Raw genomic sequence first — 26,516 nt, forward strand, 5'->3', positions numbered from 1 at the left:
ACTTCAATGGAGGAACCCAGACTAAGTTCTAATTGTGGCAATCGACCACCACTATTGATCTTTTTATCTTTTTAATTTGTTTCTAAGTAAATACATAAAATGGAGGAAGAAATGAGAAAGATAATGGAAAATAGTTTGGATATTTTGAAAAATTAAAAGATGATTATTTATTACAAAAAGATACATGATTAATAATTTTAAAAGAGGTATTTGTCATTTTTTAAATATCAAATAAATCAGTAATTTTTTTTATCAAAATTCAAAATTGATATAATTTACCTTAAAAATTTATATTTTTTTAAAAAATATTTTTGGCAAAAAATTTGCTTTTCTTCTCCTACTCTCTTTCCCTCCTTCGGCTTGGGACCAAACATACATAGACCCTCACAAAACCCCCCGGAAGCCCCATTTCAGCCGGTTGCAGTAGCGTAGAAATGGAGAGAAGCTTCACTTTCATTCAAACAATTGCAACCGCCGGCGTATTCTCAGCCGTTTCTTTCTGGTGAATTCATTCCCTCCCTCGCTCTGATTTTAATTTAATAAGATTTTTCTTCCTGACCCTGTCGTTTTAGGGTTCCTAAAACTTTTAATCTTGAAATTCGTGGTTTCCTCGCCATTCCCAGGTACGGCTTCATGTTTGGAAGAGAATCTGCTCGCAAGGAGCTTGGGGATTTGATTGAGAGTCTTCGCCGCGGCCATTCTGATACTGGTTCTCCACCACATTCCTAGAATTGTAATTGCCCACTTTCTCTGTTCTTGTATCTATTTGCACGAATGGTAAATGAATCAATGCTCAATTGAGGATTTCGTTTTCAGCCTTGTAAAAATCTGGATATTTTGTGCTTTCTGTACATTTAGTTTTTTCTTTTTTGGGATCGAATCTGTATATTTAGTTTTAGTTAGGTTACGGGTGGCTGTTGTTGCTTTACATAAATATGAGAAAGTGAGACTATGAGTTGGATTTGGTTTGTGAATGTATGTTGTGCTTGAATTTTTGACTGCTTAGCATGTAAGGATTTTGCCAGATGGTTGCCACATCAGCTATGAACTGTGATGCTGATGCAGTTTATGTGGTAAATCAACATTTTTGGAGACACTCATATGTAGGATTTTTTGAATGAGTTGCTTCAATTTTATGTTTTGTTCTGCACTTGTTCTTGCCAAGTTACTTCATAATAGGTTGACAAGATATCTTGGTAGAGGCTTTTCTTTAGTTTAATACCTATATAAGCCATACAAATTAGCTTATAGAAGCAGAAAGAATATATTTTAGAAAAGGGTAGGCCTTTTGATCTAGGTATATTGTTTGGATTCATTATTCAGGAATGTTTTAATTCTATTCTAGAGTTCTGAAATCCAGTTTATGGTGAAGGAACTGTGATTAGCTGTCCTGCAAATTTTCCACCTGTATTTTCTGTCCTGTATGTCAAGACCTAAACTGCTGAGAAAATTTAAAAACAAAAATAAAAGGAAATTGAACCCATGGACAGGAACATTGAGACCTTTGAATACTGCCCGGAAAAGAAACTATTCCATCATTATTTATATGGCTTTCTCCAAGAAGTTAACGTGCTTCTTAAGCATTTGAAGCTATGAAGCCACCCTTTGCGATACTTATAAGCATTTTTTTGCATTCAGTTGACTCATTCTCTTCTAATTGCGCACCCCTTATCTTTTCCCTTCTCTGTGTGTGTGTGTGTGTGTTTTGTAATCTTTTTTTCATCAGATATTAGCATAGAATTTCCAGCATGATATATGTATTTTTGGCTTATATTTGGTGGTCTTGTGATGTGCACTAGAACTTTCTTTTCATTCTCTTGTTGAATTACATGCCCATTCATTATTTTATTTAATTGCATTCATGTACAAATTGTTTGAATTTATCATTATTGGAAGTTATTTTATTTTATTTTTTTTCAGGTTCTGCATTGAATAGGTGATATTGGGACTGCAAGTTGCAAGTATCACAATCTTTGCTCTTATCTACCTTATTTTTTATAATTGCATTGATTTTGAAAAATTGTAATTTTTGTTGACTATATTAGATACTTGACTGTCCCATTAACGTCTGTTATTGAAACATTATTATTGACTCGGTTTTTATGTGTTCACTATGTCAAATTTTCATAGTTTGATAAGTTTGAGTAGATGAATGCTTTTTTTCCTTATACAGGGAAAAAATTATTAGATATAATCAACTTAGATTGCATACAAAATCAGGTTTAATAATTTTCATTATCTGCATCCATAGAGGGGCCAACACGGACAGATGACACTTTTCCATGTATAAACTTATAGAGAGACTTTGCATTAGCAATTTTGCTGACTCTGAGGGATGGCTACTGTTTTATTGACCATAATCAAAAGGTTGGTTACTTCGTGTTGTCAGTTATCCTGGCACAAACAATACACCTTTTTCTTTAGTGATGCTTTTGCTATTTGTGATGGCAAATAGGAATAAATCTTGATCCAGGAAACAACATTCAATGGACCACAGCATACAACAAGACTTGTGCATTTTTTCACCAGAAAAATCTTGAGCAGCTCTCCGCATACACATCTAGATAAAGAGGTTTGTTTTTCTTATCAGATTCCCGGAGTCACTGGCAGCACTTTGAATTTTCCTTAAAAAAGAAAATGAGCCCTGTTTTTCAAAGAAGTTACTGGCCTATTATATTGGGGGCTACTGCCAATACTTGGAACTAGATTGATGACACTAAAATGCTCAATATAAGAAAAATAAAAACTTTGCTGCACATAAGCTAGTGGTGTTATCAAGGAACAGGGAGCAGTTTCAGATGTGGTGACACGAAATGAAAGAAAGGAAAAGTATAGTATAGAAATGCATCAAGGCAAACACCAAATAATCTGATAGCCTGCCAACTGCTCGCTCTCTTTCATCCCAAGGTTGTAAAGCATGTGCAAGTTTGAAGCTATCTTTTGCATAATGCATCACAGTTTGTTGACTGGATTGTTATAACCTGAGAAAACAGTCCCAAGGGGCAGACCCCAAATTTGGTGCTTCATATGATAAGCCCCATTTATACAATACACTTCTTTCTTTAATTTTTATTTTAACAATTCCAATTAATAATTGTTATTCACAAAACTCATCTTGTATGATGGCATTAGGAACAATTAGTTTTTTTTTTTTTTATATAGAAATTTTCAGAAGCTCCACATTTTACATATGTTATGCGGAACTTTTTCAATGGAACAAAAAGTATGATGAAGAAATTCTATTTGAAATTTCATTTATTTTATCTTACCGACTTCATTGTCTATCATTTAGAAATCTAAATCAGAAGCTGAGATCAGCAACTGCGAATTGCTTTGACCTTATTGGAGACCTGAGTCTGATAAGTATCAATCAATTGTACTGAATATGACGTCTGCTTCTCCAGATCCCTACATGCATGCCTTCTTATCAAGGAGACTATGCAGTCCATAAAAACTGAGTCACATGGAAATGTGGTAGGGCCATGATTCGGCAGTCCATCCTCTTCCTTGTCCATTTCTGAGAGCTCCCTGACTATTCTATTCCTGAGATAAGCCAAAGGAACTAAAAAGCATCTTTGATCAAAATTGTACACAACAAAATGACCTTTGTGAACTGTTAATGCGTTGCAACTGGATGCATCAAATCTCCTTGCTTCCCTCGTGAAAGTCATTCTTTCTTGACTCATCACAACCACCTTCCACGCTTCCATTTCCTTGCTATTTTTGTTGAAATTCTTAGAACTGAAAATGTTTGTTTTTCTCATAAAGTAGAAAGGAGGAAGAACAAGATTTGGCTCCTAGGAGACCGGTTGTGTCATGCAATCAGAATATACTCTTTCAGTCACATAGATGATAGACCAAAGATTCTAATAAAGCCAAAACAATATTAATTTTCTGATATAACTGCACCATTAGAATGAGCTGAGAACACAGTGGTCAACAGAGAATGAAAACATGCTGGAACAGTTGCATTCTGTGTGTAATGCACAAAAGAATTTTTTTCACTCAAATCATCTCGCCATTTGTCAATTATAGAGGAGCAGATTTAGATCATTTAACCATCAAAGAGTGTTGTGTAAGACACAAGGCATTGGGATTGTTTAAACTTTATAATCACCAGGCAAGAGACAATCAACTAAGTGTGGCTTGCTTTTTTTGGATTCTTGGGCTGCAAAACCATGTACTTTGTTGCTTATAATCAGCACAAAAAATGCTGAGGGTCAATTGTCCTCTTCTGATAAGTGGGTAAGAAACAAACTGGATGTAGTCAGTTAAGCTCCCAGCTAAACAGCCCATATCTCCAAATGAACTTACAAGATGTTCAATTTACTTGGAAATGGTTAATAGTATCATGTAAGGAAAACTTATGAGAAATGGACATAATAACCCCTGAGAGCACTTTAGAGAATGGGCACCAGTTAGCTTTTTTCTCTTCAGCTCAGCCTCTCAGTTTCACCAGATATTTTATACCACACTAATCTCTTACCATTTAACTTGGTTGGTTTCAGTATATTGCATCCGTATATTATTCTTTTATACAATAATTTTATGATTAATAGTATCCTTAATATAATGTGACTAAGCTGAAAATATTGAAATTTGGTATTTAAGACCATGAAATGAATTTATGTGCATCCAATTATGTGGTTATCTACCACTTCTGATAAAGGTAGTTTTGCTTCTTTCAATCATTACTTTTGCTCTTATTTTAGCTTCTGATACATTGTCTAATGACTGAATTCATGCTTGCTTCTTACAGGTGAAGATAGGATATGACAGATTCTGTGAGCAAACAAATTAACAATTCAATATCCTAATCAAATTGTTTTCTTTATCCCCTGAACAAATGGGATTAAAAATATACATTTTATGTGCTTTTCTGATCTGTATGCCAATCTTCAGTGTGAGCTTCTTTTAATTGACTCAAGATTCTAGCCAAACAAGAATGCGGGACTATATCAAGACTGCCACTGAAAATATGTTTACGAAACCATTCTGAAGCTATTTGATTTGGGATTCCCTTTTTTATTTATGGCCAACTAACTGATGAATATGGATTTCAAGCATAAATTATTATTTTCTTGACAAAAATCATGGTGAATACAGAGTCTACATAGATAGAAACTTAATTTTGCAGCTACTACAATGATTAGCCATGCAGGAAACTTTGTACTATTAGTGTTAATACACATGTATAGTCTTAGTAGCCATAAACTAACAATTATTGGATCCTTCCTTATTGATAGGAAGAAACTGAGGAGCAACAATTTGTTTTAATAGAAAGCAGCAGTGCTTGCTCTAGATCTCTACTTACATCCTGTTGGATGAGTGAAACAGCGGACCTCAGTAAGACTAAATCATGTGGCAATGCTAATGGACATCTATTGGCAAGTCCAAACTCATCCTCAGATGTCTTGGGAGTTCTGTGAAGACGTTATTTTTGAGGTACTATAGGGGAATTTTAGACACCTTCTCCCACTTAGATAACAGAATACTGTAGATAACAGAATAGCCTTTTCTATATTTATGTATGTTCATATTACAGTCAAATCTTGGCAGAGAAATTCTTTTCCTCCCAACAGAAGCGAAGCAACCTTCTTCCATTTACTGGCCATTACAAATTTATAATAAGCAATTGTATGCCAGTTATCACCAGGATTTATGTTCTTGCCTGATCTGTGCTAAACATACTGTCTAGTTTGAAGACACCAAAGTAGTTGAACAAGAAAATAGGACTATATGAAAACTGCCACATTTGTTATTCCACTTGATTTGGGATTCTCAAGATTTTTTCTGATTGATTTCAGATCTATCCTAGCAGGTGAAAAACTTGAATTCTGATGATGATAGTTCTAAAAAGCTAAAGCCTCTCATTCACCACAAAAAAAAAAAAAAAAAATGGACATGAAGGCAAGACGTAGATAATAGATATTCTATTAATGTAGTGTCCTTAATGCACAGCTCACACAGAGCATAATATTTACATAAAATACCTTGAATTACCATTAAATAGGGTTTCAGTAGCCATAAACTAGTGATTGTTGCATCTTTCCTTCTTGATAGAAAGCAACTGACAAGCAGCGAAATGCACCTATGAGGGAAACAAGCAAAACTTCCTCGAGATCTTCACTAACACCCCGCCAGATAAGTGAATCAATGTACTAGATCAAGGCTGCATCACATGCCATTGTGACTGGTCTATCTCTTGGAAGTCCAAACTCATCTTCTGACATCTTGAGGAACTCTATGAAAATCTTATTTTGGAGATAGAATAGTGGAAATTCTCGACGGATTTGGTCAGTAGTTTATATAACAAAATAGCCTTTATTAGCCACTAAAAGTTTTCTAGAATTGTGTGCATTGGAATTATTGTTTAATCTTTCTAGAGAAATTCTTTTCCTCCCACAAAAGGCAACCTTCTTCCACTTGCCATTGCAATGAGCTTCTTTGTGCTAATCATGCTTTCTTAGCCTGTGTACTAGGAATTTCAGAAATAGGAAAGATAATAGTAATTCTCAGAAATATGTTCTTGTGTCAGTAGAAGGCAATGCAAGTGTAACTTACATATAAATACTTGCAGACAGTTGGACTTGTGACCTTGAAGTTAATGAACCTCTCTTGAGCCTTCAGCCACGCAAAGACAAGCCATATTCTTTGTAATTAATGTATCTGCCAGTCCATACAAACTTATGTGAAGTTTATTGACAGTAATTTCTATAGATCCAACATTTTTGGAGCAACACTCTCTGTACTTTTTGTTAGGTGACAAATCATCCTAGTGTTTTATGGTTTGGAGTTTTTGATATTTTGTGTGTAAAATAATTAATATGACGACAAAAGTTTTAGTGGCTCCCTACCTGCTGGTCTTACACATCTTCATGGTCACTTTTGCTAAACTGCTCTCAGATAACCTCACTGGCTTTTATGAAGCTATAATGTACATTATGATTTATTCCTCACACAAGTGTCACAGTTTTGTTGATTGTAACTGTTGTGTTGCTGAATTGTTGTTGTCGTAATACAACAATTGAAACTTATTTGTGTTGGAGAAGCTCAACAGAAGGTTGGTAGGGCCAGACGGACGAGCATGGTTTGCTCGGAAGAGGTCATCCGGAGTGGTCCTGTGAAATGGTGGCTCCAAAAGGGTCTTTCGAGGGAATTGCGGAATGATAATCTCGAAGGGGTCTTCGAGGCCTTCGAGTCTTCCGATTTGCAAGGTAGAAGACAGTTAGAAGGCATGCGGGGATCTCTCTCACGCGGGCCCTCTGATGCCTAAATCAAATATAGTCATGGTGCGGAAGAGGTTATGCGGATGCAGTGCGGTGCAGAGCCTTTGGAGGAGTAGGGACTCTTCGGAAGAGGTCTTCGGGTTTTTTAGCAAGATCCAGTAGGTGAAGGGTCAAGGGGTATTTATACCCCTTGAAGGACTGCGACACGTGGCACACATGCACGACGACGCGTGGCACGACCCTTCGGGTGAGGGTGTTTGGCTGACATTGGGTTAGGCTTTGGGAGGACCTTGGGCCAAACCTTCGGGGAAGCTACCTCGAAGGGTCTTTGAGGAGCAAGGCCCTCGAAGGGTCTTCGGAAGACCAGTTAGGCCTTCGGGGGAGCTTTTCCTCGAAAGGGCTTTGGAAGGGTGCTAGGGTCTTCGAGGGACAAGGCTGCGGAAGACCCTTTTGGGATAGAAGACTCTCCCGGGCTCTAACTGACTTCAATTGACTTCTCTGGGAGAATTTTCCTGGAGGACATATCGTAGAGGGTATGTTACAACAGTAACATTGGTTATGACCCAAAATATTGTCAGTGACTCAGTGATTCCTTGGAACATACTCGGGCCTCAGTTTCTCTTTTTATTAACTATCCATTGCAACTATGACAATGGAAATAAAGAGTTCATTGCTGAGAAAAATAAATAAATAAATAAAGAGTTATTAATTCATAAAGAGAGTTCAAACCATCATCAGTTGTCTCTTGAAATCTGCTTTAAAAAAGAAAAGAAAAGAAAGCTAACTACCAATTTGTAGAATGTTTGAGATGAATGTCAGCTGAACAGCCAACCAGTTTGTAATTTTAGTACCTTTCAACTTTATTAAATTAGTAGAATAATGTTTCAATATCATCCTTGGGCTTAATGACATAGTTTCCTTCATGATAACTGGTGCTTCAGATTGTTCTATAAGAACATGCACAACTCTTGTGGCTTGGTCTAGTCTATCAATATATATGTATGTAAAGAAAAACGGAATCGTTTGAAGAGTACATGTTGGTTCATTAAGAACAGAGGTGAGGATTCGCAGCTATGTTATGGAAAATCATACATCACTACATTGAGATGGCAGATTTCAGTAGTCTTGCTTTAAAAAACAAAAGGGAAAGCATATGGGATGTGGTATCAACAATTCTTCAAGATACAGATTCAACAGAAGATCCAATATGCAGGATTAGCTAGAGGAAAAATTTGTTCATTTTTCATACAACTGTTTTGGGAAACAATTTCATCTAGCTGATAAAAGGGAAATTTCTAGTTTTGTTATCCCCTTTCATGGAAAGATACTTTAGAGATGTTGCCAATAGCCATACTATGATGAAAAATGTTCTTTGAAGATTCCATTAATTCTGCCATTGTTTCTTACTAGCTAAATACATCGTTTATCTTTCAAGTCAGTACAATCGTAGGTCACTTCAGAAACCGCATATCAGTAGGTGTTGATTGCTTTGTTCTTGTGGGAGACATGAGGTTGATAAGCATTGGCCAACAGTAATGGTCATGATCAGAGCTTTCACCAGATGCTTATCCGCATGTCTTTTTGTCAAAGAGACTGCATACTCCATAAAGACTGAGTCACACAACAATGTGATTGGCCCATGACTCGGCAATCCATACTCTTCCTCTGCCATTCTTAAGAGCTTCCTGAATATTTCATTTTGGAGATAAGCCAAGGGAATTACAAAGCGTCTTTGATCAGCTGTGTACACAACAAAATGACCATCATCAACTGTTGGCGAGTTGCAGCTGGATGCATCAACACTCTTAGCTATTCTTGGCGACCCGATTCTTTTCCGGCCCATTGCAGTCAGTCTCTCCCACTTCCTTGCCATTGTGATAAGCTTCTTTGGGTTGATCATACTTCTTTTTACTTCTGTACTAGAAATACAAGGCACTGGAAAAATAAAAGCTGATGATGGTAGCCAAAAAGAGAGAAATGGTAATCTCATGTGGTGGAAGGCAATGCAAGTGTACCATATATTTATAGGCCTAGACAGAGTCATAGGGCTTGTAAAAACTTTGCAATTAACAAAAGTTTATTGTACGTGGTGTCATGTAATGACAAAAGTTTGTTGCTGTATGTAAAGTTATGCAAGGACAAGTTGTGTACTTAGTTATGCTTTTACTAGACTTGGTAGTTAGTTGATCGTTTTTGACTAGGAAAGAAAAAATACTGTTGTGGGTGAAGCATCAAAACGCTGTAGTCTTTTGGAGGGCATTTTAGGCAACCTCAGCAGTCCACGTGGACGGCTGATGGATGGCCAGCTTGCAACCTAAAGACGCCGTCTGATACCCGACGCCCCTTGATTGTCCTTGCTCTGCCCGATACCTCTCTCGATTGTCCTCTCTGCCTTTGCTGTTAATCGTGTTCTACGATTATCTAAGGACCATCGATGCTGCCTTTATCAACCTCAATCCCAGCCGCTCGAATCTCATATAAATGGTACAGTGCCTCGGGATGGTGAATACACAGAAAGATCGAAAGAAAGAAAAGAGAAAGAAGGGGATTATCGGGATAGGGTTTTTCGTTTTGAGTAAGCTCTGTTTATCTCTGTATAGATTACTCTTCTCGTTGTAATCTCTGGTTCTTAGGTTTGCTTCTAATCTGTATTTGGTGATTGTGAGGCTGTTTTGTTAGAAGAACTATTGATGTACAGTCTACTTATTCGTATTCTTGTAACCCTACTCGATATAGTGCAGTGAGCTCTTCCTTACTGAGCTCAACGTGGACGTAGCCCATTTCGGGTGAACCACGGTAAATTTCTTGTGTCCTCGTTTTGCTTTTCAGCCCTTTTATTTCTGTTTAGGGTTTATGTGTTGATTGCTAATGGTTTCTGTTATGATTCTTGTTCTACCGAATATGTTTGAGATTCTGACTTGTTGAGTCTTCCGCTCGGTCCAACAGTGGTATCAGAGCTCGGTTTCATAAATCGTGCTCTAAGGTTGAATCAGAAATCGAGTTTGAGGGTTTCTGTGTTTGGGTGTCTGTGACTTTCGTTCTGTAGAGTAAACCGAGACTCTAGGGTTTCTTCGATTCTCGGTCAGTGGGTGTGTGCTGAGAGAATCTTAAATTAGAGGTCTAGGTTACCTTCGTGCAAAGCGAAGATGTCATCCACCCGATTTGAAATCGGAATATTTGACGGGAAAGGAGACTTCGGTAGTTGGAAAAAGAAGATGAGGGTTCTGCTCTCTCATCACAAAGTGCTTATTGCACTGGAACCAGATGATCGGAAATGGTCTATAGACCAGATTGCTCGCACTATGGAGATCAGGGAGGAAGCATACAACCTCACTTTTCTTCACCTCGGTGACAGTGTTATAAGGAAGGTAGATGGTATATCTAACCCTATAGATCTCTGGAATAAACTTGATTCTTTGTTTTCTGTGATGACTGCTCCTAATCTTGTATATTTAAAAGGCATGTTGTTTAACTTTAAAATGGATACCTCTAAATCAATGGATGAAAATATAGATGAATTTACTAGATTAGCTCTATTGTTAAGAGGTACTGACCAAGCACTAGGAGACACTAGTGAAGCCATGATTTTATTAAACTCTTTGCCTGATGAATATGATGTTGTTAAACATGCATTACGTTATACTGGAATAGTTCCTAGCTTAGATCTTGTAATCTCTGGTGTTAAAGCAAGAGAGCTTGAACTAAACACAACAAAGAAGTCTGGCAACAATTTGTTTGTAAAGGCTAAAAATGATAAAAAGAACTACATAGGAAATAGTGATCAATCTAGTGGTACAGGGTTTAAAGGAAAGAAAAAGGATAAGAAGGGAAAACAGAAACAATCAAAATGGAAATGCTACCACTGTGGTAAAGAGGGACACATTAAAAAGTATTGCTATGACTTTATTAGAAAACAGAAACAAGGGGGTAACATTAATGTAAATGCAGGTAGTTCAAACTGTCTAGCTGAAGTTCTTACTGTCTCTAGCTCATCTATTGAAAATGAATGGGTAATGGATTCCGGATGCTCTTTTCACATGTGCCCTAATAGGGAATGGTTTCAAAACTTTAATCAAAGGGAAACTGGTACAGTCTATATGGGAAATAATGAATCATGTAGTATATAAGGAATCGGTAATATACCTTTAAAACTGCATGATAACAAAGTGAGAATCCTAACTGATGTGAGGTATGTACCAGACTTGAAAAGAAACTTAATTTCATTAGGCACACTGGATGAGTTAGGTTTCCTATATAAAGCAGAAAATGGATTTATGCATGTTCTTAAAGATGATAATCTAATCATGTCCGGCTCTAAGAAACATGGTTTGTATATTTTAAATGGTTGCTATCATCCCTCTGTTAATATACATTCTGCTTGCATTATAAAATCTGATGAGACAGATATGTGGCACTTGAGACTTGGTCACATGAGCCTGAAAGGCCTGCAGGCACTGAAAAACCAAGGTTACCTTGGATCAGTGTCTGCTGAATCTTTGGATTTCTGTGAACCATGTATTATGGGCAAGCAACACAGGTTGAGTTTCCATCAAGGGACTCACCTGGCGAAGGTATGCCTAGAATACCTGCATGCTGATTTGTGGGGTCCATCCCAGGTTCCCTCTCATGGTGGTAACAGGTACTTTCTTTCCATTGTAGATGATTACACAAGAAAGGTTTGGGTTTTTCTTCTAAAGACCAAGGATCAGACACTAGAAAAATTCAAAACATGGAAAACTTTAGTGGAAAACCAAACTGATAAAAGAATTAAGGTGTTAAGAACTGACAATGGTTTGGAATTTTGCAATAGAGAATTTGATGCATACTGTAATTCACAAGGTATACTTAGGCATAAGACTGTCAGAAATACACCCCAACAAAATGGGGTGGCTGAAAGAATGAATAGGACCTTACTTGAAAAGGTTAGGTGCCTTCTCTTTACCTCAGGAATGCCTAAAACTTTTTGGGCTGAAGCCCTGTCGACTGCATCTTATTTAATTAATAGGAGCCCTTCAACAGTCCTAAAATTCAAATGCCCTGAAGAACTATGGTCTGGTAAGAGAGTAAACTTTGAATACTTAAAAGTTTTTGGATGTGAGGCATATGCTCACCAATCTGAAGGAAAGTTAGAACCCAGATCCAAAAAATGTGTGTTTGTAAGATATCAAGAAGGCACTAAGGGATATAGATTGTGGGATAGGCATTCAGGTGGAGTTAGGATAATTATTAGTAGAGATGTCATATTCAACGAGTCTAAATTCCCTTGTAAGATAACAAACATAGAAATGTCTGTTGATAACAGAAATCTAGATGATCATACTATTATAGGAAATACTCAGATTCAGGTGGAGCAACCAGCTGTGGGAAATAACACATCTGGTATTCCAACCACAGGTGAACCAGATTTGGGAAATGAGCCTTCTCCCACTGACCATACCTCTGATCTAAATTCTGATCAAGATGAACAATCAGAAAACCCTGAGGTTGAGGAGGAACAAACTAGTGTTCCTCAACAGAATCTAAGTGACTATCAATTAGCTAGGGATAGGAGCAGAAGGGCAGTAAGACCACCCTCAAGATATGCATATTCAGATTTAGTTTATTGTGCCCTGGTTGCTGGGTACGAGTTGAGGGATAGTGAGCCTTCTACTTTTGAGGAGGCTGTCAACTCTCAAGACAGTGTTAAATGGCAGCAAGCTATGGATGAAGAAATGTCATCCCTTGCTGCAAATAGGACTTGGGAACTTGTTCCCAGATCAAAGGATCAAAAATTAATACAATGTAAGTGGCTGTACAAACTAAAAGAGGGTATGTCACCCTCTGAATCAATTAAGTACAAGGCAAGGTTAGTTGCAAAGGGTTTTACCCAGAGAGAGGGAATAGATTATAATGAAATATTCTCTCCAGTTGTCAAGTTCAAAACTATTCGTTTAATGCTAGCTGTTACTGTTCAATTTGACTTAGAACTCGAACAACTAGATGTCAAAACTGCCTTCCTGCATAGTGACTTGGAAGAACAGATCTATATGGTCCAGCCAATGGGGTACACTGACCCCACTAAACCTCAGCATGTCTGTTTATTGAAGAAATCTTTGTATGGTCTAAAGCAGTCACCTAGACAGTGGTATAAGAAATTTGACCAATTTGTGTCTGAAATTGGCTTTGTTAGAAGCCAATATGATAATTGCTTCTATTTCACCATTTCTGAAATTCCTATTTATTTACTTCTATATGTAGATGACATACTGTTAATTAGCAAATCCAAGTCAAAAATCAGTGAATTAAAGTCTATGTTAAATATGAAATTTGACATGAAAGACTTAGGACATGCTAAGAAAATACTAGGAATGAAAATAGAAAGGAATAGAAGCAACTCCAGTTTAAAAATTCAGCAACAGGATTATTTGTTAAAAGCTGTGAAAAGATTTGGAATGAATAATTGTAAATCTGTTTCAGTTCCCTTAGCTGGTCATTTTTTACTCTCTAAAGCTCAGTGTCCCACCACAAATTCTGAAATCATCAATATGGAAAATATACCCTATGCCAATGCCATAGGAACCATTATGTATTCTATGATTAGTACCAGGCCTGACCTTGCTTATTCAATTTCCTTATTAAGTAGATACATGTCAAACCCTGGGAAACCTCATTGGGATGCCTTGAAATATCTGTTTAGATATATAAATGGTTCGGTTGATATTGGTTTGTGTTATAAAAGAAGATATGATAATCTTGATCTGGTGGGGTATGTAGACTCAGATTTCGCAGGTGATAAAGACTCCAGAAAATCCACTACAGCTTACTTCTTCACAATAGGAGGTAACTGCATCAGTTGGAAGTCACAATTGCAGCCCTTGGTTGCATTGTCTTCCACTGAAGCAGAGTATGTGGCAATCACTGACGCCTTTAAGGAAGCCACATGGCTTCAAGGCCTCCTGAAGGAAATCAACTTACTTCAAAGTAAGGTGGTGGTGTTCTCGAACAGTCAAAGTGCTATCCATCTCAGTAAAAATCCGGTCTATCATGAGAGGTCCAAGCACATTGAGGTAAAATTTCATTTTGTCCGGGAACTCATAGCAAATGGCACTGTAATGATTAAAAAGGTATCCACTGAGAAAAATCCAGCTGATGTGGGAACCAAGATTTTGACTGCAGCCAAGTTTAAGCTTTGCTTGAATTTGCTGCACATTGATGTCGGATGATCCTTCAACTGACCAGAGCGATGATGGTAAGGAATGGAAGCATGCTGCACTATGTTCTGAGTATTTGGGTTCTCTCTTCCCTTGATGCTTCAAGGTGGAGATTGTTGTGGGTGAAACATCAAAACGCTGTCGTCTTTTGGAGGGCATTTTAGGCAACCTCAGCAGTCCACGTGGACGGCTGATGGATGGCCAGCTTGCAACCTAAAGACGCCGTCTGATACCCGACGCCCCTTGATTGTCCTTGCTCTGCCCGATACCTCTCTCGATTGTCCTCTCTGCCTTTGCTGTTAATCGTGTTCTACGATTATCTAAGGACCATCGATGCTGCCTTTATCAACCTCAATCCCAGCCGCTCGAATCTCATATAAATGGTACAGTGCCTCGGGATGGTGAATACATAGAAAGATCGAAAGAAAGAAAAGAGAAAGAAGGGGATTATCGGGATAGGGTTTTTCGTTTGAGTAAGCTCTGTTTATCTCTGTATAGATTACTCTTCTCGTTGTAATTTCTGGTTCTTAGGTTTGCTTCTAATCTGTATTTGGTGATTGTGAGGCTGTTTTGTTAGAAGAACCATTGATGTACAGTCTACTTATTCGTATTCTTGTAACCCTACTCGATATAGTGCAGTGAGCTCTTCCTTACTGAGCTCAACGTGGACGTAGCCCATTTCGGGTGAACCACGGTAAATTTCTTGTGTCCTCGTTTTGCTTTTCAGCCCTTTTATTTCTGTTTAGGGTTTATGTGTTGATTGCTAATGGTTTCTGTTATGATTCTTGTTCTACCGAATATGTTTGAGATTCTGACTTGTTGAGTCTTCCGCTCGGTCCAACAAATACTTTATTCCTCATCCTTGCTGCGGAATGGTCTGATGGTGAAAATATTGGTAGCAACTGAAAAGCCACAAGGCTTGCTGTGATATTTGCTGCTGATCTGAAAGATCCCTTTTGTACTTTGGGTAAGAGACAAAGCATTCTATTGTTGTATGGTCTGGAGTTTCTGATATTTTCTAGGTAAAACACGTGTTTCCTTGGTGCTGCCAGAGCCTTGTCTGATGGAATCCAACATTTATTACTTCCATGCCATAATGTCCTGCTATTCGTTCATTTTGCTTGGACACTTGTGCCAAACTAGCTCTTGAAATCACCACTGGCTTATAAGTAGGCTGTGGTTGACTTGGTTATCTTTGCTTGCATTAGTGTCACCGTCTTTGTCATCCCAGCACTGGTTGCAACACCTATAGACTTCAGCTGACAATTCCTTTGTTAAATCTTTCAAAGAAACCTTAAGAATCTGCTAAAAGTACAAAACCCGACTAGTAATTAGCTCTTTGGAAGTGCCAATATATTAAGTACATGTGTCTTGAGCAGTACTGCAGTAGGGTACGTACATGTATCTAAAAAAATTGCTTTTTCTTATTTTGTTAGTGAAATGCTGTTTGACCATCATTCTTTTAGCAGCCAAAAAAGACTCCAGAAAGACTCATTTCCAATGGACTTGACATGATCAGAAAGCCCTTCTAGAAATAAAACCTGATTTAGAGTCCATTTAGCTAGCTCATGTGGAGCAGAATTCCCAGCTCCATGCACAGAGGAAAGTATCTAATTCCCTTTCAATTTGAGGGATTATCCCTTAATATCCCTCAAATGTACAAGCCTTAACAGACATAAGGAATCAGCTTCGGGCTGAGCTGATGGCCAGCAGTCCAGTCGGCGAGCATGGTTTGTTACAATGTGGCCTCCTCCCCTCCAACCTTTCTTTCCTTGAGCTGCATCAGTTTCTATTTCAGCAGGTCTTCCCATATGACTGACTAATAAAGAGTGAGTTAATTTCTAAAGAGAGTTCAAACCATCATCAATTGCCTCTTGGAATCTGCTAATTCTTAACGGGTCCCTTTGACAAAACTTTCATTTCCTGTTTTCACTTGTTAGTTTTCATTTAAAAAAAAATGAACTTTAATGTCAACAACGACCAAAGGAGATGCCAGAGGTGGTTGGTGACGACTCCAACATTCTCCTTTGTTGCTAACTGCTTCTTTGGCTATCGACAACTCTTAAATTAGACATGGGAGTTGTCAAGACTCTTAGATTTGTCTAGGAGTTTCATTGACTTCAGTTGAGGATAGATTTAGGAGTCATCAGATCTTCAATCTTCTTTCGTCGATGATGACTTCTACGGACACCAAGGGTGAGTGAAGAGACGCTAGAATGAGTGGTAGATGGTTAAGACTCTGGCTGATAGCACTCATGGCAAAGAATGAAAAAGACGAAGATGGAGAATGAATGAACAAAAATGGAATCAAAAACTGAAAGTGAACAGGTGTGTTCAAAATTTTTGAAACTCGGAATTTTTTAAAAACAAACGTAATAATTAGACATTATTTTTAATTTTGGTTTTCAAAATTTTGAAAATGATAACTAAAATCTAAAAACAAAATTGCAATCCAACAAGACTAAATGACATGTAATTTTATTAAGTTGGTAGAATAATGTTTCATAGTTGTCATGTACCTAGGGTTTAACCTAGGATTGGAATGACAATCGGAAGGAGCTAATGGAGTAGAATCAAGAATAGAATACTGGAGATGAAGAAATGGATAGAAATGGGAAAATAATGTAGAGAGAAATGAGAGGGAAATTGGAGAAAATTGTAGGGAGAGAATTAGAATTTATTCAATTCAATTCCAGTTTGAAAATTCCATTTGTTTACATAGCCTTATATAGGCATATATACTCCTAACTAACTGTATAATAGCACCCATGTGCTTCTAACAACTATTATCAACCTATTACTATATTGCCCTTCTATGGATCCCTCCATATTGCTCTTCTATGGGTCATGATAATTCCCTCCCCTTGAAAGGTTTCTTGTCTTCAAGAAACTTATTACAACCAAACCATTGTTTCTTCATCCAATGCCCATCTTCACCCATTGGTTTGTTCTTCGCTTCTTCTTCTTCTCTCTCTCATTTTTCCCTTAAATCTTCTTCTTTATATTGTTCTCCCTTAATTCCCTCCCTCAATTCTTTCCAATTCCTCTTTTAACCTATCACAAACTAACCTATCACAAATCCTAGGTTCGTGACAACTGTCAATCCTGGGCTGAATGATATAGCTTCCTTCCTTTGATTGCTGAGTAATCTTCCATTAGTTGAAAGAATTGATCCTGAAAAACTATTTTGATGGGTTAATTATGTAAAACTAGAAGCACTGATGCAAAGTTGAAAAATATTCCATTAATCCAAGAAACAGCTTATTCTCAAAAGTATATATTTTTATTCTTATGTACTTGTACTAGTTGTTTAAAATTTCATCTATTCTTTTATTTGTTATGTAGAAGTGTGGACAAAGCTCAGTAGCCCTTGTAGATTACTACTTTATTGTATTGCTTGGCTACCTGGAGGTTCAAGCTAGCTGATTATAAATCCTTTTTCTAAGGCGACCTTGTAGACACAAGGTAAGTTCGTCTTTTTAATGTTTACCCCACGTTGGATTTAATATTTTCATTTAGAACATATGTACTGCAAATGGAAAGGGATTAATAAAAGTTAAAATTTGTTAAAACCCACATCCACTCCATTCAACCCCTCTTTAGTCAAACCACAATCGAGCAACCAAAATACACACATTAGTTCTTCAGGATTCAACTCGAGATCCAATATGCAGGATTCTCTAAAGGAAAAATTTGTTCATTTTCGGGCAACTTATTGGGAAATAATTTCATCTTGTTGATGAAAGGGAAATTTCTAGTCCTATTGTGTTTGTTTTTGAACCCAGAAACAACATCTCCTGCCTGAACAAACAGAAATCCCTTCATGGCATGTTCCTCTGGAGTGCTCACTAACAATAACCATGACAAAGAAAATGTTCTTTGAAAATTCTATAAATTCTTTGTAGCTAAATACATTGCTCACCATTCAAAATGATACAAGCATAATTCACATTAGAAACTGCATATCAGTAAGCGCCGATTGCATTGTTCTTGTTGGAGACATGAGGTTGAGATAAACTTTGACCAGTAGTAATGGTCATGATTACCGCTTTCTCCAGATGCTCACCACCAGCTGCTTGCCTTCTCATCAAAGAGACCGCATACTCCATGAAGACTGAGTCATAAGGCAATGTGATAGGCTTGTGACTCGGCAATCCATACTCTTCCTCTGCCATTCTCAAGAGCTCCCTGAATATTGCATTTCTGAGATAAGCCAAGGGAATTACAAAGCGTCTTTGATCGGCGGTGTACACAACAAAATGACCCTCATCAACTGTTGATGAGTTGCAACTGGATCTGGATGCTGTTCTTGGGAAGGTGATTCTTTTCCGACTCATTGCAGCCAGTCTCTTCCACCTCCTTGCCATTGTGATAAACTTCTTAGGGCTGATCATGTTTTTTTACTTCTATAGTAGGAGTGCAAGGCTCTGGAAAGATAAAAGATGATGATGATAGTCAAAGGAGAGAAATGGTAAATCTCATGTGGTAGAAGGCAATGGAAATGTACGGTATATTTATACGCCTAGCTAGACACACAAATTCATAAGTCTCGAGAACCTTGCATTTAACAATAGTTTCTTGTACTTGGATGGAATATTGTGATGACAATCCATATGCTTGGTGATTAAAAATGGCTTCTTGCTGTGTACGAGCTTATGTAAGGGCAGTCTGCTGTGTGCTTAGATCTACTAGACATTAGTTGTAGCTAGTTAGTTGATACGTTAACAACCAGGAAAGAGAAATTATACTGAAACGCCACCAAGTCTTGCTATGATACTGGACATGTTGATCTCAAGATCCCTCTTCAGTACTTAGAAGGGACAAAGCATTAATCTATTGTTGTATGGTTGAAAGTTTATAGGTAAAAGGCACTGTTTCTACGGCCTTGTCCGATGGAATCCAAGTTCTAATTAGTACTAACATATACCATTTAAGGTCTTGTTATTGATTCATTTGCTTGGACACTTCGGCCAAGTTAACTGCTCCTTGGAAGCGCCACTGGCTCGTATGTGTTGGCTTTGTTTTACTTGCTTGGTTGTCTATTCCATTACATTAGTGTCACCATCGTTGTCATCCCTGCACTGGTTGTCTATTCCATTCAACTGGCAAATACCTTAACTTATTATCGTTTTATGAAATGTTCAAAGGTTTATGGTGTCCTTTTTGATTCTGCCAAAAATAAAAGAGCTAACTAGTTGTAACCCTTTGGAAGTGCTAATATTGTCTACATCTATCTGGTTCGATAATATTGCTCCTTTCTGCCGATCGAGGATGTGACTTTGCCTTTCCCTTTTATCACTAACCTTTTCTTGCTTATCATCCATCCTTCTAGCCGGCCAAAATCCGCATCTCAAGCCTTATGTACATACAGATGACCAGGCCGTGCATATTGTCGAGCTTGCCAGTTGACACTTCCAACTGCCATAGTGATATGATCACCGCCTATTGTGGAAGGGTTATATGTACACATGCTGAAGCATCCACTACCACCCGTTGCCATGACATGACACATGAGCCATATTGCATCACAGGTAACCAACCAACCGCCCATGTGAAGGCAACTGCCTTGGAATTGCATGTAATTGCTGCTTATAATGCTTAATTGAACTGCCAATAAGTACCCTCACGACTATGCTACCTAGCCAGGGCATTGCCTGCTGGATGGCCCGTTAACATTCTCAATTCACAGTTCATCAACAACGTTACATTCACGTAGGAGGAATTCTGCATGGATTCTAATACACATGCGCATGGTTTCAGTATGTATAAACTACACCATGTTGGACGAATGAAGTAATGTATGCATGGCAGTGTTAATAGACCATCTCTTGGCAGATGATACTCTTTTCTGGATACTGTAGTGGAACTTCTAGAAAAGTAGATAACAATCGCTAAAGAGAAATTTAAAAGGGCTAGCATTATTACTTGTTCGGTTTTCATTTCGTCACCAGAAATTTCACAACAGATTCATCCTTGGCTGGTCTCATGATGTTGGTTCCATATTCTTTGATTTGAGGTAGTAATTTTTCATTCAGAAGCAACACAATTTCCTTTCCCTACCAACCATATATGATTATTAATAGGCACAGAATTTTTTCTAGAAATTCTTAGAAAGGTCGTTTTCATTATTCCTTTAAAAGAATACTTCTGCAATTATTTTTCCTTGTTGAACAGTTAAATTCAAGCTTCCTTCAGATGGGTATAGATGGGACGTGACAGATCAGTTTGTGATGAATTTAATTGTTATGCCAACAAATCAACCTCTCACTTTTTCCTTTAAAAGGAATATATGAGGGTCAATCCTTTATCCTATGGAAGTTGTGACCAAGATTTATGTGTGCAAACATCTAGTCTAGTCAGCCGAAAAATTAGGACTATATTTGTTGTTAAAATATAATAATTAGAATTCGTGATGTGGGATCTACTCGAACTCGGTGTCGGATAAAGTTAGGTTGTCGTAAGAGAGGTTGCCTCAAGGGAGTTTGCCGTTGGATGCTCGTCGCAAGGATTTCGCCACTAGCTCTTTCGTCACAAGATTCTGTTACAAGACTCCGCCACTAGTTCTCGCCACAAGGTTTTACCATTAGTTCTTACCACAAGTTTTTTTGCCACAAACTTTCGCCACTAGCTCTTACCACAAGACTTCGCCACTAGCTCTTTTTCCAAGGTTTTGTCTTCGCCCCTAAGTCTCGCCATAAGCTTTCTCCTTTGGCACGACGTCTCGCCGCAAGGTTTTGCTTTCCCCGCAAGGTTCGTCGCGAGCTTTTGCCTTCGTCGCTAGATTCGCCGCAAGGATTTGACCCTGTTGATGCTCAGAAACTAGATTAGAAAGGTCGCGGGAATCTTCTTCAGCGAAGACCCTCTGATGCCAAAGTCAGTCTTGAATCCCAATTTCTATTCACGAAAACAGTAAAGGTGCATTCAAAATGTCTAGATTTTACCAAAATTGGAAGTCCTCATTAATGTCCTGTAGCAGGGTATTTATAGGGCACAATTCTCAAGAATGGCTAGTGTTGACATGTGTCGATCACTGAATGGGTCAATATTTAACAAAAGAAAAAAAGGAGGTAATTACGATAAAGCCGCCATGAGACCGCTTGTGGCAAGTTGCCACGAGGTTAGTCCTCGCAGCCAGCCTAGCTCTTGGCAGGCTGCCGCGAGACTGGCCCTCACAGCCAGCACCTGCTAGTCGTGAGGCTAGCTCCTTGCAGCCAGCAGCTCGCGACATGCTGCCGCAAGGCTGGCCCCTTGCGGCTAGCAACTCGTGGCCAGCACCTGCTAGCCGCGAGGCTAGCTTGCGACCAACATTGTCGCGAGCTTGGCCTTTGTGGTCAACTTCTCCTCAAAAGGGATTTTTTTATTTTAAAAATCCCTCACTTTTCCCTATCAATTTTTCATAGCACCATAATTTCCCCTCACTCTTCTGTTTTATCTTTAGACAAAATTGAAGAGTAAAATATTGACCAAAGAGTCGGGTCTAGCACCTAAACTCAATCGAGGGCTCTAGAATACCCGAAGATCTTACGCCAACTAGGGGCTTAGGTACCAGACTATCTTCGGGCAACCAGACCCTCGAGGATAGGTTTCGTCGTAGGATTCTTGCCGGGTGTCCAAGCTTCCCAGGAGGCCTAAGCATCGGATTAGCCAAGGAGTCGGGTCTACCTTGGGAGCATAGCACCGAACTCAGTCAAGGGATCCTGACGGGCCTACGGGCACAATCTTCGAAGCGTCTGGTGATCCCAGGATGGATCATAGCGCACTGGCTATTGTGTTCTCCATGTCTATCTTTCGGGGTTAATCTACCTCAGGGAATCTGGGTTTGGCCAGTGGTCCGGCGCGAGATTCCTACCAGTCATCCGAGTTTGCCGGGAGACCTAGGTGCCAGATCAATCAAGGAGTTGGGTCTAGCCAAAAAGGCATAGCACCGAACTTGAATGAGGAATTCGGGTGAGTCTGCGGGCATAGGCATCGGATCCTCTAGTGATCCTGGGCCAGCTTGTGGTTATCAACACCAGATTGCCACTAAGTAACTTGACATTCGGGAGCGGGCTTATGCTAGAGCCAGTCTTTGTTTTTTTTTTTCCCGCCTTCCTAAGGCCAGTATACCTCAGGGAATCTGAGATTGGTCAATGGTCCGGTGCGGGATTCCTACCAGACATCCGAGTTTGCCGGGAGACCTAGGCGTCAGATCGACCAAGGAGCTGGGTATAGCCAAAAAGGCATAGCACCGAACTCAAACGAGGGATTCAGGTGAGTTTGTGAGAATAGGCATCTGATGTTCTAGTTTTCCCGAGCCAGCTCATGGTTATCGACACCAGATTGCCATTAGGCTACTTGACTTTCGGGAGCAAGCTGTGCTTGAGCTGCTGTACTTGCATGACACATACAAATAATCTGGGCCCATGGAGATTTTATGTGGTTCGGCTTATAATTTTGCCTACTCCACGGGAATATAAGGGGTATATTCTTTTATTTATAGGGGGATGTTATTACAATGGAAAATTAAAAACAATATCTGCCTCTAGCCGGGTCGAGTAACGCTTCTGGTGACAGGCTTGACTCTACGTCTCACGCTTCGTCCTTTCCCCTGGGGTTAAAGCTGGGAAGTACCTCTCGAGGTGCATGGTATTCTAAGCTTTTCCTATTGTCTTGCCTTGTAATGTTAGTAGTATGCACATATTGGGGCCTAACATCTTCTGAATTTTGTAAGGTTCTTCGCACTTGGGGCTTGGTTTCCTTTCCTCTTTTATTACCTTCCCTTGCATCCAAAATTTTCATTTGGGTGATAAACTGTTCTGCTCGGTAGAACAACTCAGTCACATAATTTGGCTTAGAGAAAGCTAAGGATCTTTTAAGTGGGGCGTATGTAGTTTCGTTTAGCAGGGCTAACGCCACCAATCCGACTAGGAGATCCCTTACTTCCTGCATCGCGACTCTGAATCACTCGATGTATTGCTTCAGGGACTCATTCGGCTTCTGTTGTAAGCTCATTAGATATATTGCACTCTTCTTCTTCGGGAGATAGACAGAGAATGCATTTAGGAATTCTTTCTTCAACTGTTCGAATGATCATATATGTCCTGCTGGTAATTCAATGAATATTGTTGAGCTTGTCCTGCCAGGGAGAGTGGGAAAGTCCTGCACCTAGTGACCTCATTCCATCTATGTAACACGACCACTGCAACAAAACGCTATAAGTGCTTCTCGAGGTCCTCCCTTCCTGAGTATACCGAAAGGTGCGGCAGTTTAAACCCTAGTTACACTGGTTGCCTTTGGAGTTCCTCAAATAGAGGGAGCCCTTTCGGGGGAGCTACCTTTGGCACCATCATTACTTGCTTCTGTTCTAACACTTCTTCTATGAGGCGTTTGATGTCAGACACACTGAGTGTTTCCTGTTCCGATTCATTTTGGCAAAGAGACGGGTCATAAGGGACTTTTGAGTAGGTGCTTTTTGTTGTCTCTTAATACATGGGAGCTTTTCTTGCCCTCTTGCCATATTTCCTTCTCAAGTCTGTTACTTCCAGGACTTGGCTATTTAGCTTTGGAGTTCTGATTCTTATCCCTTACTGAAGGGCCCTTGGAGGGTTGTCTTGGAATCTCCGGTGTTCTCCCCTTGTATCGATTTGTCCCATGCGGGGAATGTGAATGTCCGGCATTAGTTTACGTAACAAAGCAGTGACTCCCTATAATCTTCTCATATTCTCCTCATTGCTCATCCTGAGTTCATCATTCTGTTGTTTCAACTCCTCAAAATTCTTCTACAACAGTTCATAATCTGAGAGTAAGACTGTGGATGGAGCTATCCTTGAAGTCCCCACGGGGTTTCCATTTGGAATTAAAGACTACCCGAAGGAGTGTTGTTCCTGACTAGCAGGCGCTGCATGTGGGACTTGCTTCTCTTGCCCTAACACATATCTCCTCAATCCGGCTACATGTGCTTCTCCTTGTTCTGAGCGCTCCATGCCCCCAGTCTGGTGGTCTGGTTGCATTCGAGCACATGAAAGTTCCCTGAACACACTTTGTTGGTAGGGTGATCCACTGAGAATTCTGGTACTGTAGAGTGCACTCGATGGGGGCCTTTTGTGGGTCCCGTCCTAGTACGAGCGCTCCTTCGAGTGGGGTCAGGCGGGTTCGCCCCACTGGCTGATCTTGTCCCTCTCGGCATCTTGTGTAAAGATTGATTTTTTGTTGCGTTTCCCACAGACGACGTCAAATTCTTGTTGCTAAAATACAACAATTAAAATTTGTGATGTGGGGTCTACTCGAGCTCGGTGTCTGGTCAAGTTAGGTTGCCATAATAGAGGTCATCTCAAGAGAGTTTGCCGTTAGGATGCTCACCGCAAGGATTTTGCCACTAGCTCTTTCGCCACAAGATTCTGCCACAAGGGTTCGCCATTAGCTCTTTCGCGACAAGGCTTCACCACTAGCTCTTGCCACAAGGTTTTACCACTAGCTCTTTTGCCACTAGATCTCGCCACAAGGTTTTTGCCACAAGACTTCGCCACTAGCTCTTGCCACAAGTCTTCGCCACTAGCTCTAGCCACAAGGTTCTGTCACAAGGTTTTTGCCACAAGTCTTCACCACTAGCTCTTGCCACAAGGTTCTGCCACAAGACTTTGCCACTAGCTCTTTCCATAAGGTTTTGCCTTCGCCGCTAGGTCTCATCGCAAGCTTTTGTCTTCGCCACGAGGTCCCGCTGCAAGCTTTTGCCTTCGCCGCTAGGTTCACTGCGAGCTTTTGTCTTCGCTGTTAGGTTCGTCGCAAGGATTTGACCCTGATGATGCTCAGAAAATGGGTTAGAAGGCTTACGAGAATCTTCCCCCGTGAAGACCCTCTGATGCCAAAGTCAGTCTCGAATCCCAATGTCTATTCACGAAAACAGTAAAGGTGCATTCAAAGTGTCTAAATTTTACTGAAATTGAAAGTGCTCATTAATATCCTGTAGCTGGGTATTTATAGGGCACGATTCTCAAGGATGACTGGTGTTGACACGTGTCGATCACTGAATGGGTCAATATTTAACAAAAGAAAAAATGGGAGCGATTACCACAAAGCCGCCACGAGGCTGGTCCTCACGGCTAGCCCAGCTCGTGGCAAGCTACCGTGGAGGGCTGGCCCTTGCGGCCAACTCGCGGCTAGCCTGGCCGTGAGGCTAGCTCCTTGCGGCTAGCACCTTGCGGAAGGCTGCCGCGAGGCTTGTCTTGCCACGAGGCCAACTCGCAGCCAACCTTGCCGCGAGTTTGGCCTTTGCGGCCTGCTTCTCCTCAAAAGGGATTTTTTTATTTTAAAAATTCCTTACTTTTCCCTATCAATTTTCCTATGGAAGTTGTGACTAGGATTTATGTGTGAAAACATCTACTGTCTAGTCAGCTAAAAAACTAGGACTTTATTGAACCTGCTAATCTAAGATATTAAATGGCATTTTTCTTTTATATTCTAATTGATTTGGGTTCATACAATTATTTGTGAGCAATGTTTTGATGGATTCAGGGGATCTATCATGGTGAAGAACTTGGATTCTGTTCATTATAGTGTACAAAATTACACTTTGTTTCACCATATATAATGACTTGGACATGAGGGCAAGTATAGAATGATGATAAAGGATACGGCTCTTTTGAAAATTTATTAAAAGAAGCAAGTAAATGGGTTAATTAGGGCCTATTACATCCCTACGGCCCCTTGGGACTTCCATGGGATCCAACGATTTTTACAACTACTGGCATTCTCTTAAGTCTAACGACAGTGATTGCAATGGATCCAGTGATTTTGGACAGCATCATCTGTAGTGTTCTGTAGTTTGGAGTTTGTGATATTTTCTATGTACAAGACTTTGTATGATGATAGCATCCAAGTTTTACTATCTGTCTACCTGGAGGTCTTACACACTTCATGGTCACTTTGGCTAAACAGCTCCTAGATAACACCACTGGCTTGTGTGCGGCTATATTTTACATTGTCGTTTACTGTGGGCACTAGTGTCACCATCTTGTTGATAAAAACATTGTGTCATTGATTCCATGGAATACATTCAACTGTTCATTTTAATATCTATACATTCCAAATATGACCTATGGAATAAAGAGTTTGTTCATTT

The 26,516-nt window shown here is 39.5% G+C and overlaps 4 protein-coding genes across 6 annotated transcripts; 1 reads left to right on the forward strand and 3 right to left on the reverse strand.

The window, feature by feature from the left end:
- Window positions 1–350: 350 nt before the first annotated feature.
- On the forward strand, window positions 351–5,028 carry LOC127802450 (uncharacterized). 3 transcript variants are annotated; one of them, XR_008023284.1, is made up of 5 exons: window positions 351–502; window positions 624–733; window positions 1,921–1,961; window positions 2,252–2,572; window positions 4,760–5,028. XR_008023284.1 is itself a non-coding variant. In XM_052338277.1 (4 exons), the coding sequence occupies exons 1-2, from the start codon at window positions 435–437 to the stop codon at window positions 727–729; spliced, it is 174 nt and encodes a 57-aa protein (XP_052194237.1). In that variant the 5' UTR covers window positions 351–434; the 3' UTR covers window positions 730–733; window positions 1,921–1,961; window positions 4,760–5,028. The 3 variants fall into 3 exon arrangements, 1 of the variants encoding a protein (XP_052194237.1); XR_008023285.1 differs by having other exon boundaries at window positions 2,299–2,572; XM_052338277.1 differs by lacking the exon at window positions 2,252–2,572.
- LOC127802201 (auxin-responsive protein SAUR66-like) lies at window positions 3,315–3,710 on the reverse strand. The gene has a single exon (XM_052337909.1). It carries the CDS (start codon window positions 3,708–3,710, stop codon window positions 3,315–3,317), a length of 396 nt encoding a protein of 131 aa, XP_052193869.1.
- Window positions 5,029–8,685: 3,657 nt separating the features above from the next.
- On the reverse strand, window positions 8,686–9,102 carry LOC127802202 (auxin-responsive protein SAUR66-like). Its single transcript, XM_052337910.1, has one exon. The coding sequence runs from the start codon at window positions 9,100–9,102 to the stop codon at window positions 8,686–8,688; it is 417 nt and encodes a 138-aa protein (XP_052193870.1).
- A 9,282-nt stretch (window positions 9,103–18,384) lies between these two features.
- On the reverse strand, window positions 18,385–18,786 carry LOC127802204 (auxin-responsive protein SAUR68-like). The gene has a single exon (XM_052337913.1). It carries the CDS (start codon window positions 18,784–18,786, stop codon window positions 18,385–18,387), a length of 402 nt encoding a protein of 133 aa, XP_052193873.1.
- Window positions 18,787–26,516: the final 7,730 nt, after the last annotated feature.

Source organism: Diospyros lotus, chromosome 5 (genome assembly GCF_014633365.1).
Source record: "Diospyros lotus cultivar Yz01 chromosome 5, ASM1463336v1, whole genome shotgun sequence".
NCBI lineage: Eukaryota > Viridiplantae > Streptophyta > Magnoliopsida > Ericales > Ebenaceae > Diospyros > Diospyros lotus.

Excerpts from the sequence above, each read along its gene's own strand:
- LOC127802450 (XM_052338277.1), top strand. The coding sequence starts at position 435 with ATGGAGAGAAGCTTCACTTTCATTCAAACAATTGCAACCGCCGGCGTA. Across the intron at positions 503-623 it reads TTCTCAGCCGTTTCTTTCTG|GTACGGCTTCATGTTTGGAA; the intron begins GTGAATTCATTC and ends CGCCATTCCCAG.
- LOC127802201 (XM_052337909.1), bottom strand. The coding sequence starts at position 3,710 with ATGGAAGCGTGGAAGGTGGTTGTGATGAGTCAAGAAAGAATGACTTTC.
- LOC127802202 (XM_052337910.1), bottom strand. The coding sequence starts at position 9,102 with ATGGCAAGGAAGTGGGAGAGACTGACTGCAATGGGCCGGAAAAGAATC.
- LOC127802204 (XM_052337913.1), bottom strand. The coding sequence starts at position 18,786 with ATGGCAAGGAGGTGGAAGAGACTGGCTGCAATGAGTCGGAAAAGAATC.